The 14,733-nt window shown below is 46.7% G+C and overlaps 1 protein-coding gene and 1 non-coding gene across 3 annotated transcripts in view; both read right to left on the reverse strand.

Annotated features, from left to right (window-relative positions):
- Window positions 1-14,733, reverse strand: part of SPTLC1 (serine palmitoyltransferase long chain base subunit 1) — a 52,700-nt gene that overhangs the window by 9,708 nt on the left and 28,259 nt on the right. For both annotated transcript variants that reach the window (XM_045470278.1, XM_045470277.1), the window contains exons 7-11: window positions 10,021-10,150; window positions 8,690-8,779; window positions 4,177-4,284; window positions 2,130-2,225; window positions 925-1,021 (exon numbers count right to left, since the gene is read on the reverse strand). In XM_045470278.1, the coding sequence (XP_045326234.1) occupies window positions 925-1,021; window positions 2,130-2,225; window positions 4,177-4,284; window positions 8,690-8,779; window positions 10,021-10,150 (521 nt within the window). The remainder of the gene's footprint in view (window positions 1-924; window positions 1,022-2,129; window positions 2,226-4,176; window positions 4,285-8,689; window positions 8,780-10,020; window positions 10,151-14,733) is intronic.
- On the reverse strand, window positions 13,817-13,923 carry LOC123593944. The gene has a single exon (XR_006710619.1). It is a non-coding gene; the product is annotated as a U6 spliceosomal RNA (small nuclear RNA).

Here is a 14,733-nt window from a genome sequence, read left to right on the forward strand (position 1 = left end):
GAGCGCCTCTGGAGGCCCCGGCCCGGTCTCGGCATGCCGCCCTCACCTCCTCGCCCGCTCTGAGCGCAAGCTGGGGGAGGTTTCCTGCAACAGAACGAGGGCTCTCGTTCTCATCAGGAGTCTGTAAATAATCTAAGAATAAAAGGGTACAGATATATTACTTATTTCTGGACCCTTAACGATTTGATAAAAGATAAGACGCTATACCACCGTTTACTATCTTTTCTCGGACGTTTTCACCTCACTCACGGAAAATTAAAAAACTAAAACATGTGACCAAGAGGCACTCGTGCCGGGCCTTCTGACAAGCAAGCCTATTGATGTGCACACAGAAACACATTTCCTGATTCTCTGAATTAAAACCAATGTTAAACATTTAGAGAGTTAAAGAATCTTAGGTTTAGAAATACCGGGTTAAGGCCTGCTTTTCCATTTGTTTCAGGCTCTGTGAGGAGGTGCCACCCCAACCTAAGGCCACATTTGAAATGTAATCAACCTGGCCTAATAAGGAAGCTTGAACGGCCGGTGAACCGGATTTGGCTTCAGTACCAAATAACGAGTCAAAGGCTGAAGGAAAAACTGGGTAAGCTATAAATTATGTGCAGGGGCACCCGCAGCAGCACACTTCAGCTAACTTCTCGAGTGACAACAGGCCCGGAGCTGACCCCTCCTCCTGGCGTCTCCGCCCATCCACCCAGCCTGGGAGCCCGCCCAGCCCGCCGGCCGGCCGGGAGAGAAGCCCACACTGCATCCCCGGAGCTGGACGACATCCCGGCCGCGATTCTCCCCACAAACGCCAGGCAACATCATCCGGAGGCACCGATGTCTGGTGCACACGCCCCTCCGGCGAATGCCTCCGAAAGCGCGCCAGCAGCCTGGCTGACGGGAGCCGTGAGGCCCGGGGTCCTGGGGGCAGAACCGTACCTGGGTTCTCCTCCATGATGTTGAGAGCCTCGATCGCAGCGGCAGCCAACAACGGGGGCAGCGAGGCTGAAAAGCAGTACCCCTGGCCGGAGAGTCGCTGGGAAGAAACAAACAAGGAAAAGACATGAATACACTTCTTTTTTTTGGGGGGGTGGGGGGGTGCTAAAAACCCTAAAGGCACCAAATCTGCACGACCTGCTAACGGTGTGTACAAATGGTAAAGTGGGAGGAGCCATGCACGTGTAAAAGATACGCGTAACAAAAACGAGACCTTTTTAAGGAAGATATTTTCCAAATACAAACATGTCGAGTCATTCTCAGACAAATCGACTTTTTATTTATTTATTTATTTATTTATTTATTTATTAAACAAGTTTCTTTAATCTTTATTTTTGAGACAGAGAGAGCGTGAGCAGGAGAGGGGCAGAGAGAGGAGGAGACACAGAATCCAAACCAGGCTCCAGGCTCCGAGCTGTCAGCACAGGGCCCGACGCGGGGCTCGAACCCACAGACTGTGAGATCATGACCTGAGCTGAAGTCAGATGCTTAACTGATTGAGCCACCCCGGCACCCTGACATACTGACTTTTACTACTTTATTTATTTATTTTTTTCAACGTTTATTTTTGGGACAAAGAGAGACAGAGCATGAACGGGGGAGGGGCAGAGAGAGGGAGACACAGAATCGGAAACAGGCTCCAGGCTCTGAGCCGTCAGCCCAGAGCCTGACGCGGGGCTCGAACTCACGGACCGCGAGATCGTGACCTGGCTGAAGTCGGACGCTTAACTGACTGCGCCACCCAGGCGCCCCTGACATACTGACTTTTATTTTTTTTTAATTTTTTTTTTTCAACGTTTATTTTATTTTTGGGACAGAGAGAGACAGAGCATGAACAGGGGAGGGGCAGAGAGAGAGGGAGACACAGAATCGGAAACAAGGCTCCAGGCTCTGAGCGGTCAGCACAGAGCCCGATGCGGGGCTCGAACTCACGGACCACGAGATCGTGACCTGGCTGAAGTCGGACGCTTAACCGACTGCGCCACCCAGGCGCCCCCATACTGACTTTTAAATAAAGATTGTGACAAACCAAGTCAGAGTGAAGCTGTGTGACTGAAAGTTACAGCTGAGTAACTTCTAACACAACCAGGGGGCATTAGTTTCAGGAGCTACTGTCTTTTTTTTTCTTTTTTTTTAAAAGAACCCACCTGATGGTCAATTACAAAAGATCTGCCACAGCAGAAACCTCCAATAGAAGCGAGAGAATTCTCCATGTTGGCACTGATAAGGTCAATATCATCAATCTGCCAAAAAAAGCAAGACGGTGGGAGTTATTCCTCAATTTAAAGAAAAAGTAAAGACCGACGTCAAGCCTGCAGACAAAACTACAGCACTGATCACGTTAACATCTTGGTTCAAATGAACCACCTCTGTGCCGATGAAGGATAAACCATACAAAACCTATGGTCACAAGCACGGAAGGTTTTGAAGCGTGCCTCTAACGAGGCCCTTCGGCAATTTACCCCCAGTGGAAGGACAGAAAGAAATTAAAAGAAGAAACCCAAAGCTGCTTAGTACTACAAATATTCTGAGGTTCAAAATCAGTCATTTCCGTGCTTCAACGAGGGTCTAGTTGGCCATGCCCCCAGAAGGTACCTGAGATAAATACGAACAAATCTCAGAGTTTTGAACACTTTATCCCTACGTTCACCTTTTCAAAAATGCAAGGGCAGTTTTTCCAAACATCATGGCAACTGATTCTTTGGCCACGCTGAACCGGGCAACGGACAAACCCCACTGTGCCACGTGGCCTTCTGAGTCGCCACCGTCTCCTCAACTCGGTGCTCCCCTGACTCCGTCCTCCCGCTCCAGCCCCGGCACCAAGGTGCACCTGGGCACACAGCGGCCGTTCAAAGCCACTCACTAATGCCATGATGGTGACTGGCCCGATCCCACCTGGGGCTTCTCAGTGGTCCAGAGACCCAACAAGGAAACCTGTTGGCTCTTACTTTCTAAAAAAACCTTTTATTATGAAAAACGTCAAACACACACAAAGGTAGAGAGGACAGAATAAACAACTCTCATCACCAGATTCAGTCACTACCAGCTCATGGGACAGTCTTCCATGTACAGCCTCCTCCTGCTCTCAGCATTTCTTTAGAGCAAATCCCCCAACTTCTTAAGAGTTTCATCTGTAAATACCTCAGTGTGCGTTTCTAAAGGACATGGACCCTTTCAAGAGCATAATCACGAAACCATTATCACACCTAAAAAATGAAAAATTTCTTAATATTGCCGAATACTCAGTGTTCTAATACCTGCCTCACAAAGCTTGTTTTCTGCAGTATTTGCCGGAATCAGGATCCGATTGAGATCCATCTACTCTGCACTTTTGCTCAGTGCATTTAATCACCAAATAGCAGTCTGCCTCTGGGGAAGGAGTATGTGTCACTCTAACTCAGTGGGATACTCGCTCTGCTCTGTTATCGGTAGTGAGATGCAGATAACCTAAGGTGACTTCGTGTTCTTTAGTTCAACGTTTTGCCAGAGATCGGAAAGCTTTGACGCACAGGATCTGCAGAAAAGCTCCCCTCAGCTCCAGCACACAGGGGTCGGTGAAGACAGGCTCTGTGGGCGGGCAGACGCTGCTCCTCCCCGAGGCTCCAGGGGCTCAAGCCGCCGAGACTGGGGCAGGTGGGGCTCATTTGAAGAGAACACGTGACCAACTCCCTCCAGCTCTCTGGGACCTGAGGCTTGGTGGCGCGTCTGCCGGCAGTGTTTCTGACTCCGTGTCTCTCTCCGTAGAGAAGTCACGGCCATCTGACACCCGTACGCAGAACCCACCGAGAACACACAGTTGTAAATAACGAGAGAACACCCTTTCACTGCCCCCGTCGTATTTTCTAAGGGACTACTTTAGGGAAGTCTTACTGACTTTAAGAAACACACGCAGGCAAGTTTATCTGTTTCTAGAGAAAAGACGCGGAAAGCCAAGATCAAACGCTACAGGCTACACAGACCGCATCCTAGGAGGCACCGCCGTGAGTTTCCAGGCTCTGAGGGACGACAGGCCCTGGTCTGGCGGACCTGGCCCCCTGTGGGCTCAGTGAAGGGACAGAGCCCAGGGCGGCACGACCCTGCACGCTGACGGGGAGCACCGCCTCGCGCCCGTGGTACGTGAACGTGGCCGGCAGGACGGAACCGCGTGTTTTCTGCATGAGGACACATCCCAGAAAAGGAGCAAGGGGCACTTACGCTGATTCCAAAATGTTCAGTGACTCCTCGACCATGTTCTCCCAGGACTCCAAACGAGAGGCTTTCCTCCAGAAAGATTCTTGCTTTGTATTTGTACTTTAACTTCACCTGAGTGGCAAACAGAATGCAACGTTACAGTGCTGGTGACCAGCACCATCAAGAAGATACTGGGGAGAACAGTGACACCTAGGAGGGAAAAAGCACCTCTGGTCCCCAACACTGGTGGGTCTGTAGCTGTGCACCTGCCCGCTTGCTGGGCGCGTCCCGAAACCCCGAATCAACACACAAGGCAGAGTGCGGAGCGGCACGCGCGGAGTCACCTGACCTGCCTGTCCCCAGCTGAGGCACACTGGAAACACGTGTCCTTTTCAGCGTCTATTTATCGCTGTGGTTTTTTGTATCTTGTGCTTTTGGCCGGTGGTTCCGGTTAGGACGGCCCAGCACAGCGCTGAAATGCGGGGTGGCGATCTGAAGCGCCAGAAGGCTGGGATGCGTCTCACGGAGGAAACGCGTGTGTTAGAGAAGCTTCGTCCAGCCATGAGTTACAGCGCCGGTGGCCCTGAGCTCAACGTGAACGACTCAACAGCATGTATTAAACAAAGGCGTTTTTAAACAGAGAACACATATACTGAGCAACTCGGGGCAGTGGCACGACCAGACGCTCGCAGCAAGCGGACGGCACTTACCCCAGGAGCCACAGTCCTGCGGTCGGCAGCTCGGCACCTGTGGCCCGCTTACGCACATTTCTCAGAACTACAGCTCAGAACACGGCCACGTACGCACGTTTCTCAGAACTACAGCTGGCCCTTGCGTGGGTCTGTTTAGATGTGAAGTGTTTTCAATAGATACAGTCCAGCACTGTAAATGTATTTTGTCTTCCTTACGATTTTCTTAATGTTTTCTTTTTTCTAGCTTACCTTAAGGATACGGTGTATAATACGTATGACATACAAAACACGTGTTAATCAACTGTTTACGTTATGGGTAAGGCTTCCAGTCAATAGTAGGGTATTGAGTTTTCGGGGAGTCAAAAGGTATGTGGATTTTCAACTGCATGGGGGTCTGCATTGTTCAAGGGTCAAATGTGTCATGATGGTGAAGAGATTGTATTTTATTTACTAAAAAGTTTTTTTTTTTAATGTTTATTTTTGAGAGAGAGAGACACACACACACACACACACACACACACACACACACACAACATGAACAGGGGAAGGGCAGAGAGAGAGGGAGACACAGAATCCGAAGCAGGCTCCAGACTCTGAGCTGTCAGCACAGAGCCCGACGCGGGGCTCAAACCCATGAACAGTGAGATCATGATCTGAGCCGAGACCTGCAATGAAGTTGAGGCTTAACCGACTGAGCCACTTAGGCGTCCCAAGAGACTACTTTAGATGCTCTAAATTTAACAACAATATACACAGTATAAGGCCAATTTTTAAAGACAAAATTGTAAGACCTTATGAATGTAGACAGTATGTGTTAAATACTGGTTTGAGTATACATAAAACTCCTGAGGAAATGTACATATTCTTCCCTCAGTGGCCTTATGCTTTACTTTGAATTCATGGCACTGTTTTCTTAATTCAGAAAAAGTTTTCATTAATATGCCTTTCAATCTGTTTTCCCTCTTTGCTTTCAGGCTTGTAAGTAAGTCCTTTCCCTTCAAAGGTTTAGATGCATCCTTTTCTGAATGTTCTTCTAATTACTTCATGTTACTTTTTCATGTACATGTTGGGAAGCTGAACATATGTATGTTTGTACAGCTTTTCCCCCCTATTTTTTGTTTTTAATTTATTTTTTGAGAGAGATAGTGTGAGCGGGGAAGGGGCAGAGAGAGAGAGGGACAGAGGATCTGAAGCGGGCTCTGTGCTGACAGCAGAGAGCCTCATGTGGGGCTGGAACTCACGAACTGTGAGGTCATCACAACCTGAGCGGAAGTCGGACACTCGACCGACTGAGCCACCCAGGTGTCTCCCCCAAATGTTTAACTGATGTACTCCTAAATGATATGAATGTGATCAGTTCCACAACTGAATTAAAATACAGCGATTATCAACCACTAAATATAGATGGATTTTTATTAACAATGAATAAGCTAATTTGGAGAGAATTATACCTTTGCAACACTGTTTTCCATCCATTAGTATGTATGAGATATTGTATGAATGAGACAATTTCTAAAAATCATGTTTCGGGGGCGCCTGGGTGGCTCAGTCAGCTGAGCGTCTGACTTAGGCTCAGGTCACGATTTCATGGTTCGTGAGTTCGAGCTCTCATCAGGCTCTGTGCGACAGCTCAGGGCCTGGATCCAGCTTCAGATTTTGTGTCTCCCTCTCTCTCTGCCCCTCCCCTGCTTGTGCTCTCTTTCTCTCAAAAATAAACAAACATTTACAAAAAATCATGTTTTAGAACATATTTAAGAATATTATGCCAGTAGCGGTACACAAATAGACAAGTCGGTGAAACCAAACAGGAATCCCAAAGTCATAATCGTGTAATCTTTACATATTCAATGCTAACATATACTTGACCTGTTCCTTACGCTTTATATTTTGTTTCAAGGCTTGGCTGTATATCTATCCATCAGTACTGCTTTACTATCGTAGCCCTAAATATGCAATTCTGGTATCTTCTGGCCCACTATACTATCTCCCCCATATTATCCTATCAGTTTTTGGCACTCACAAAAACAAGGAAAGGAAAACCAATACAACACATCTCTTTCGCTGATATTTAGAATGTGTCTCGATTTCCTCAAGAAACCGTAAAACACGTTAAAAACAAGGTATGAAATCCTTATTCTGAATCCTCATTCACTTGACGGGCTCAGACTCAAATTTCAATGGCTGAATTCAAGGGTGGTTCAACACGGGAAAATCAACTATACTAATAGGATGATGGAAAATCACATGATCAACTCATCACCTGATTCAGAGACAGCGTCTCACAAAATCCAAATCTCTCATGGTACAAACACTCAACAAATCAGGACTAGGAAGGAACTTCCTCAACTGATAAAGGGCATTTATGGAAAACCATAGCTAATATCCTACTCCGTGGTGACAGCCTGACAATCTTTCCCCTCTCACCTCAGTCTACACTGTACAGAAGGTTCTAGCCAGAGCAACAGGCAAGAAGAGGAAATACAAGACATCCAAATTGGAAAGGAAGTAAAACCACCTCTATTCACAGATTACAGGAGTTTATATATAGAACAAGACCCATAAAAATACTATTTGAGCTAGTAAGTTCAGTAAAAGTTCCATGATATAAGATCAAAACACAAAATCAGTTGTATTTCTATAAACTATCAGTGAACACTCACCCCCCAAATCCCATTTATAATAATATCAAAAAGAATAAAATACTTAGGAATACATTTAACCAAAAAGATATAAGATCTGCACAGTGAAAACCACAAAACACTGCCAGAGAAAATTAAAGAGGATCTAAATAAATGGAAATACTCCCGTGTTCATGGATTTGAAGACTTAATATCAGTAAGATGGACAAACTTTCCACAGCAATCTACAGATTCAATATAATCCTGATTCAATATCAAAATCCAATCTCTATCAAATATCTATTATCTGTCAAAATCTCAATGGCTGTTTTTGTTTTTTTTTTTTTTTTGTTTTTTTTTTACAGAAATGGAAAAGTTGATCCTAAACTTCAAATGGAATCTCCAGGCACCTCAAATAACCATAACAATCTTACAAAAGAACAAAATTGGAGAACTCACATGTCTTGACTTCAAGATTTACTATAAGGCTACAGTAACTGAGACAGTGTGGTACCAGCATAAGGACAGACATACAGACAAGTGGAACAACACTGAGAGTCCAGAAATGGTCATAATCTCACGGGTTGTGAGTTCGAGCCCCACATCGGGCTCTGTGCCAACAGCTCAGAGCCTGGAGCCTGCTTCAGATTCTTTGTCTCCCTGTCTCTCTCTGCCCCTGCCCGGCTTGCGCTGTCTCTGTCTCTCTCTCAAAAATAAACATTAAAAAAAAAAAAAGAAAAAAAGCAAGAGTTTTACAAAACACATCCTATATGATTTCATTTACAGGAAATTGCACAAAAGTCAAAACTACAGGCACAGAGAGCAGATCGACGGTGGTCTGGGGCCAGGGCTGGAGGTACTGACTACAAAGGCATATGAGTGAACTTTCTGGAGAGATCGAAACGTTCTGTAACTTGACTGCAGCGGCAGAGATGAGGGTGTACAAATCTGCCAAAACTTACCAAACTGTACTGACGGTGAATGGATTTCATTAGCATGTCAATTACACCTCAATAAAGCTGGTTTTAAAAAGCTGAGTCTTGACTACCCTTTAAAGACCGGGCTGGCACGTAATGTTAATGTACTTCCCTGGTATGGCCTGAATGTGCTCCTGAGATCCGTCAGGCAAAGCTGTGCAGATGCGAGGCGTCACAAGTGCTCAGGGACAAGAGGCACCACCGCCCGACAGCCCGAGTTCTAGAACCTGGAGTGACCGCGGCTGCTCACCAGCTCCGGGAGAGGACAGATAGTTCCCGTGTTCATGTACAGCCCCTCCACCACGATGAAACGTCGTGTGACCCGAGCCTTGCGAGGATTCTTTAAAAGACAAAAACAAACAAACAAAAAAAGGCATTTTAAATGACTGAGAAGGGGCCCAAGGGAACTTCCTGGGGAGATGGCAGCGTTCTAGGTCACAACGGAGCCCTCGCAGCTGGGTTACCCACTGGCCAAAATGTATGGCTACGATCTGCTCACTTCAATGTCTGTGAAGTTCACCTAAACTAGAAAGAACTGGAGCGCCTGGGTGGATCAGCCAGTTAAGCGTCCGAATTCAACTCGAGCCACAGTCTCGCGGTTTGTGAGTTCAAGCCCCGTGTGGGGCTCCGCGCTGACAGCTTGGAGCCCGGAGCCTGCTTCAGATTCTGTGTCTCCCTCTCTCTCTGACCCTCCTCTGCTCTCTCAAAAATGAATGAATGTCGGGAAAAAAACAAACTAGAAAGAACTGAGGTGGGTGAAGGCAATCATCACCAGAGATGGGGTCGGGAGACGCAGAGGCTCCGGTGATACGAGAACGGCAGGATGTTGCTACCAGAGCTGGGAGGAGGGTAGGGGCTGCGCTATACTCCCGTGCTTCCTCTGAACCCGCCGGAGATTTCTCATGATCAAAACCTAAACAGACGAACCCTGCTCTCCATCTACCAAAATGCAGACAAGACCCTTTCCTTCCTTACTGCTGGGTCAAGTAAAACTCAACTGTGCCCTCATCCAGGCATGTCTGAGGGGGCAGTGTAAATGGGCTGCGGTGCGGAAGGCAGTCGCGCGGGGCAGGTGGCTCGCACAGGCGGAGCTGCTCGGAGCTCCAGGGCGAAGGTGCAGGAGGGAGGGAGAGTCACTCTGTTCACACGTTCATAAATGAAGACGCGCCGCTGTTTCTTCCAGTTACCGGACACGTGACTTATCCTGATGTAAATAAACCTATTTCGAATTCACGAGGTGCGCCCTGCTCCCACCCAAATGAGCTCCGGTGTTATTTCTGCAGAGTGGAGAGCGAGCCCCTCCCACCCCCACCGCCAAGGGCGTGTGGTTTCTGTCTCTTTTAGAAAGCTGCCTGGATTGCCTGCCCCCAAATTTGCCAGCTGTAATTACGGCAACGACGAGGCAATTACAATCAGACCCGGCTCTCCGACACGAAGTACATTTAATCAGCAGGAATGCCCTCACTTCATATCCAAATGCGATCCGCAGGCAAGTTTTCATGACAAATTACCGTTTCATATATGATTTAGCCGGTTACCGAACACAAAAGAGCTGTATAATTTTCTTGCAAAGAATCATACCTTTTGATCTTCGATCTCTTGTTCTTTCAGTAGTCGCTCCAGGTCGGCCATGTCGTTATGCTTAAACAACTGAATGTCACTACGTGACGCCTGTAATCCTTTCTGAATAGCAAAGCACGCGGCTCTGTCCCTGCAAGGAAGAGAGACCCACAAACTGGGGTTTAACGGCCTTGTCACCATTCTCGGGAAAGGAGAGCCTGCTCTGGGCCGACCAGCACCTACCCGTCGGCCTGAGCACGGCCAATCAACGGAACACGCTGGGCCCTGGACGCACGCGGTCTGCGCCCATCTCCGTGGGTCCTTCTCTTGGAGCGGCCTCGCTACCTCTACTCCACCGAGCGCGCCCTGGCCACACTGTAACCGCCCCAGAACCAGCCTCCTGTGCGGCCTACCGTGGGGGCACGTCAGTTTACTCAGCAATTTTCTCTTTCTGAGAAACACAGGAAACACTGGTGGTCCCTCCCCCCCCCCCCCTCAGTGGCGTCTCTGCCGTTGACTCTGCTGCGAGAAGTATTAATGGATCGTGGACTCTACCCCACTCAGCGCAGAACTCTGGGTCCTGCAGGTTAAACTTCGGTCAGACCTCCTAAACGGAGTTAATCAGGGAGGGAATCATTTTTGAAATTAAGGTATGGTATTTAAAAATATAGGGGCGCCTGGGGGGCTGAATCGGTTAAGCGGCTGACTTCGGCTCAGGTCATGATCTCAAGGTCCGTGAGTTCGAGCCCCACGTCAGGTTCTGGGCTGATGGCTCAGAGCCTGGAGCCTGGTTCCGATTCTGTGTCTCCCTCTCTCTCTGCCCCTCCCCTGTTCATGCTCTGTCTCTCTCTGTCTCAAAAATAAATAAACGTTAAAAAAAAAAATTTAAAAAAATAAAATTAAAAAATAAAAAAAATAAAAATACATACAACACTTGTTCCGCCAAGATGGGACAGTCCTATCTTCCCTATCTTTCCAAGTACAACCCCCACACCGGATATTACGTATAGAACAAACACAAGGAGACTCTGGAAGATGGAGAGAGAGGGCAGACAGGCCGAGGACCCGAGGATGAGGCGACAGGACTCTGGGGACTCTGGGGACCTCCCTCATCTGGAACCGACAAGGCCGGCCACACGCAGGTGCCGGGGCCACGGGCGAAAAGCACTCACAGAAGCCAAAGGGCAGGACAGGGGGCGGCCGGGTAGGTAGAAATGACGGCAGCCGGACCCCAGGAAAGCTGGGCCCCGAAACTCTGATCCTCACGGAGCTAAAAGGCACCCCAACAATGGCCATGGTGGTATCGGAGAACGGAGCCGGGACTTTTATCCCTGCGAGGTGGTACCAAGCGAGAGCGGGTGGGGCTCCTGCCGTGGCGGCCGTGTCAGAGGAGGCCTGAGGGAAAGCAGGACTCTCACCAACACCAGCGGAAATGAAAACGCCCCCACTGTGGCATCCATGGAGGCAGAAATGGGACCGCGGACTTGGACCCGGCAGCGATGAGGCAGCAGTGCCCCCCTGCCCCGACTGGAAGACAAACGGAGAGAAAGCCCGTTAAAACATAAGGTTTAAATAAAGCACAGGCTGTAACAGCATAATATGAAATCGTCCTGGTTTCAAGTATCACTTGCCGTACCAAGAACCAGGAGATCTCAAACAGAACGAAAGAAAACAATCAACAAACGTCAATCCGGAGAGGACAGATGTCAGGGATGATGATTTTAGAGCAGTCAGGACAAAAATGCTTCAATGAGCACTTATGAATACGCTCGGAACAAGTGAAAAACAGAAACCTCAGCAAAGAAACAGGAGACGGAGTCCTGTGGAGATACTAGAACTGAAAAACACAGTAACCTCAAGAAGAAGTACAGTGGGTGGGCTCAGCAGCAGGCTGGCGGCGGGGGTGGAGGAAAGAATCAGAGAACTGACAGATGTAACAACCGAAGCTAGTCGTGCAAACCGCAGAGAAAACGGACGAGAAAGGGCAAGCCTCAGGGACCTGTGGAGCCACGATAAAAGATGCCACACTGCGTCAGGGGAGGCCCAAAGGATTCAAATTTGGCAAGAAGCCGAATCCTATAAAAAAGATGAGCGTGGGGCGCCTGGGGGGCTCAGTCGGTTAAGCGTCTGACTTCGGCTCAGGTCATGATCTCGCGGTCCATGAGTTCGAGCCCTGCGTCGGGCTCTGTGATGACAGCCGGAGCCTGGAGCCTGCTTCAGATTCTGTGTCTCCCTCTCTCTCTGCCCCTCCCCTGCTCATGCTCTGTCTCTGCTCTGTCTCTCTCTCAAAAATGAATAAGCATTAAAAAAAAATTTAAAATAAAAAAAGCTGAGCGAAATTCATATGGGTAAAACCCAAAGAAATAAACGCCAAGATTATAGTAAAGCTTCTGAAAACTGATGACCAAGAAAAAGTCTTGAACGCAGCCCCCTAAGATGACACCTTATATAGAAGAGAAAAATAACAAAGTGACAGATTTCTCATCAGAAACCATGGAGACCAGAAAAAAGTGCCAAAATACATTCCAAATACTTGGAAGAAGAGAGCTGTCAACCAAGAATTCTGTAACAAGCACAGATATCCTTCAGGACTGAAGGGGAAATCAAGGCTTTCTCAGTTGAAGGACAACTAAGAGAATCTGCCCCCAGCGGACCTCCCCTAAAGGAATGGCTAAAGCAAGTTCTCCACCTAGAAAAAATAAGTAAAGAAAACAAAAGGAAGAATCTTAGATTATCACGAAGCAAGAAAGAACACTAAGTAAAAAGTAGGAACAAGCACACTAGGGTTTTGTCACCCTCCTGAAGTTTTCTAAATTATTTTGGATGATTTAAGTAAAAATTACAACACTGTCCAGAGGCGCCCAGGTGGCTCAGTTGGGTTGCATGTCCGTCTGGCTCTTGATTTCAGCTCAGGTTATGATTTCTCAGATAGAGAGATGGAGCCCCAAGTCGGGCTCTGTGCTGACAACGCGGAGCCTGCCTGGGATTCTCTCTCTCCCTCATTCTCTGCCCCTCTCCCACTAGTTCTCTCCTCCTCTCTCTCTCTCTCTCTCTCTCTCAAAATAAATAAACAAACATAAAAAAAATTACAACACTGTCTGATATGGCTTTCAATGTATATACCAGAAATACTTTAGCAATTCCATTAAAGGGACGCCTGGGTGGCTCAGTCAGTTAAGGATCTGACTCCTGATTTCAGCTCAGGTCATGATCTCACAATTCATGAGTTCGAGCCCCACACTGGGCTCTGCACTGACAGTGTGGAGCCTGACTGGGATTCTGCCTCTCTTTTTCTATCCCTAAATAAATAAAAAAGTAACATTAAAAAAATAAAACAATTGTATTATAAACAAGGAGCAGAGAATGTAAAGGAAGGTACTGGTTTCTCTACTTGAACCGGTAAAATGATGAGACCGGCAATGTTGATAACTTATGTGTGTACATAATGTCATATTCAGAGCAATGACTAAAAACAAACAAATAAAAACTATGCAGAGCCAAACACTCAAAAACACCATGGATAAGTAAAAATGGAATTCTAAATAAAACACGTTCACTTAACTCCCAGAAAAGAAGGAAAAAGAAAACAGACAAAAAAAAAAGATAACAAATAAGAAACAAAAAATAAAACGCCGTAAGAAATGCAATAATGATTTTAAATGTAAATGGCCAAAATACACAATTTTTTTTCTTTACAAGATTTAAAAAAAATTCAAGTTAATTAACATATAGTGTGCTACTGGCTTCAGGAACAGAATTTTGTGATCCATCACTTACATATAACGCCTGGCGCGCATCACAAGTGCCCTCGTTAATAAAAAACATGGAATGCTTCACGACTGTGTGTGTCCTCCGAGCACAGGGGCCGGGCTAATCTTCTCTGTATCGTTCCAACTTTAGTACATGTGCTGCCGAAGCGAGCACCAAAATACACAATTTAAAGAGAGACTGGCAGGGTGTTATTAAAAATGACCCAACAATATCCCGCCTATAAAAGAATATACAATAATAATGTAGTAGTGAAAGTATACATATTACATACGATAAATATACCACGCAAACATTCACCAGAGAAAGCAGAAGTGTCTATGTTAATATCTTACAAATCAGACTTTGGAACAAGGAAAATGATCAGAGACCAAGAAGAACATTATACAATGACAACCAGGATCAATTACCCAAGAAAACTTATCTTGAATACGTGCCGAACAACAGAGCTACAAAAGATGAGAAGCAAACAGTGATAAAAGTGAAAGGAAAAATAGACAAATCACAACCACAAAAACTGTAGAACTACCATACAGAAAACCACGGGTAAGGTTAGATCCGATCTCAACAACGTCGTCAACTAATGGGATCTAACTGGCATTTATTTATAAAATAGTCCACCGAGCAACGGCAGAATATTCTTCAGTGACCGGGGAACATATTCCTATATAGACCACATCACGAGTCATAACACAAACTGCAACAAATTTCAAATCTCCAAACACTTGGAAGCTAAACACAGCTTCTAAATAATTTGTGGGTCAGAGAGCCTAAGGTAAAATAAAATACGCTGAACTCAATGAAAATGAAAATAAACACATCAAAATGTGTGGGGCAAGACCACAGTAGCACCGGAGAGGGAAATGCAGAGCACTAATATATCAGAAAAGAGGAAAGATTCAAGTCAACAATCAAAATTCCCAACTGAAGAACCTAGATGATGAGCAAAGGAAACCAAGAGAGCAG

This window comes from Leopardus geoffroyi, chromosome D4, assembly GCF_018350155.1.
Source record: "Leopardus geoffroyi isolate Oge1 chromosome D4, O.geoffroyi_Oge1_pat1.0, whole genome shotgun sequence".
In the NCBI taxonomy this organism is placed as follows: domain Eukaryota; kingdom Metazoa; phylum Chordata; class Mammalia; order Carnivora; family Felidae; genus Leopardus; species Leopardus geoffroyi.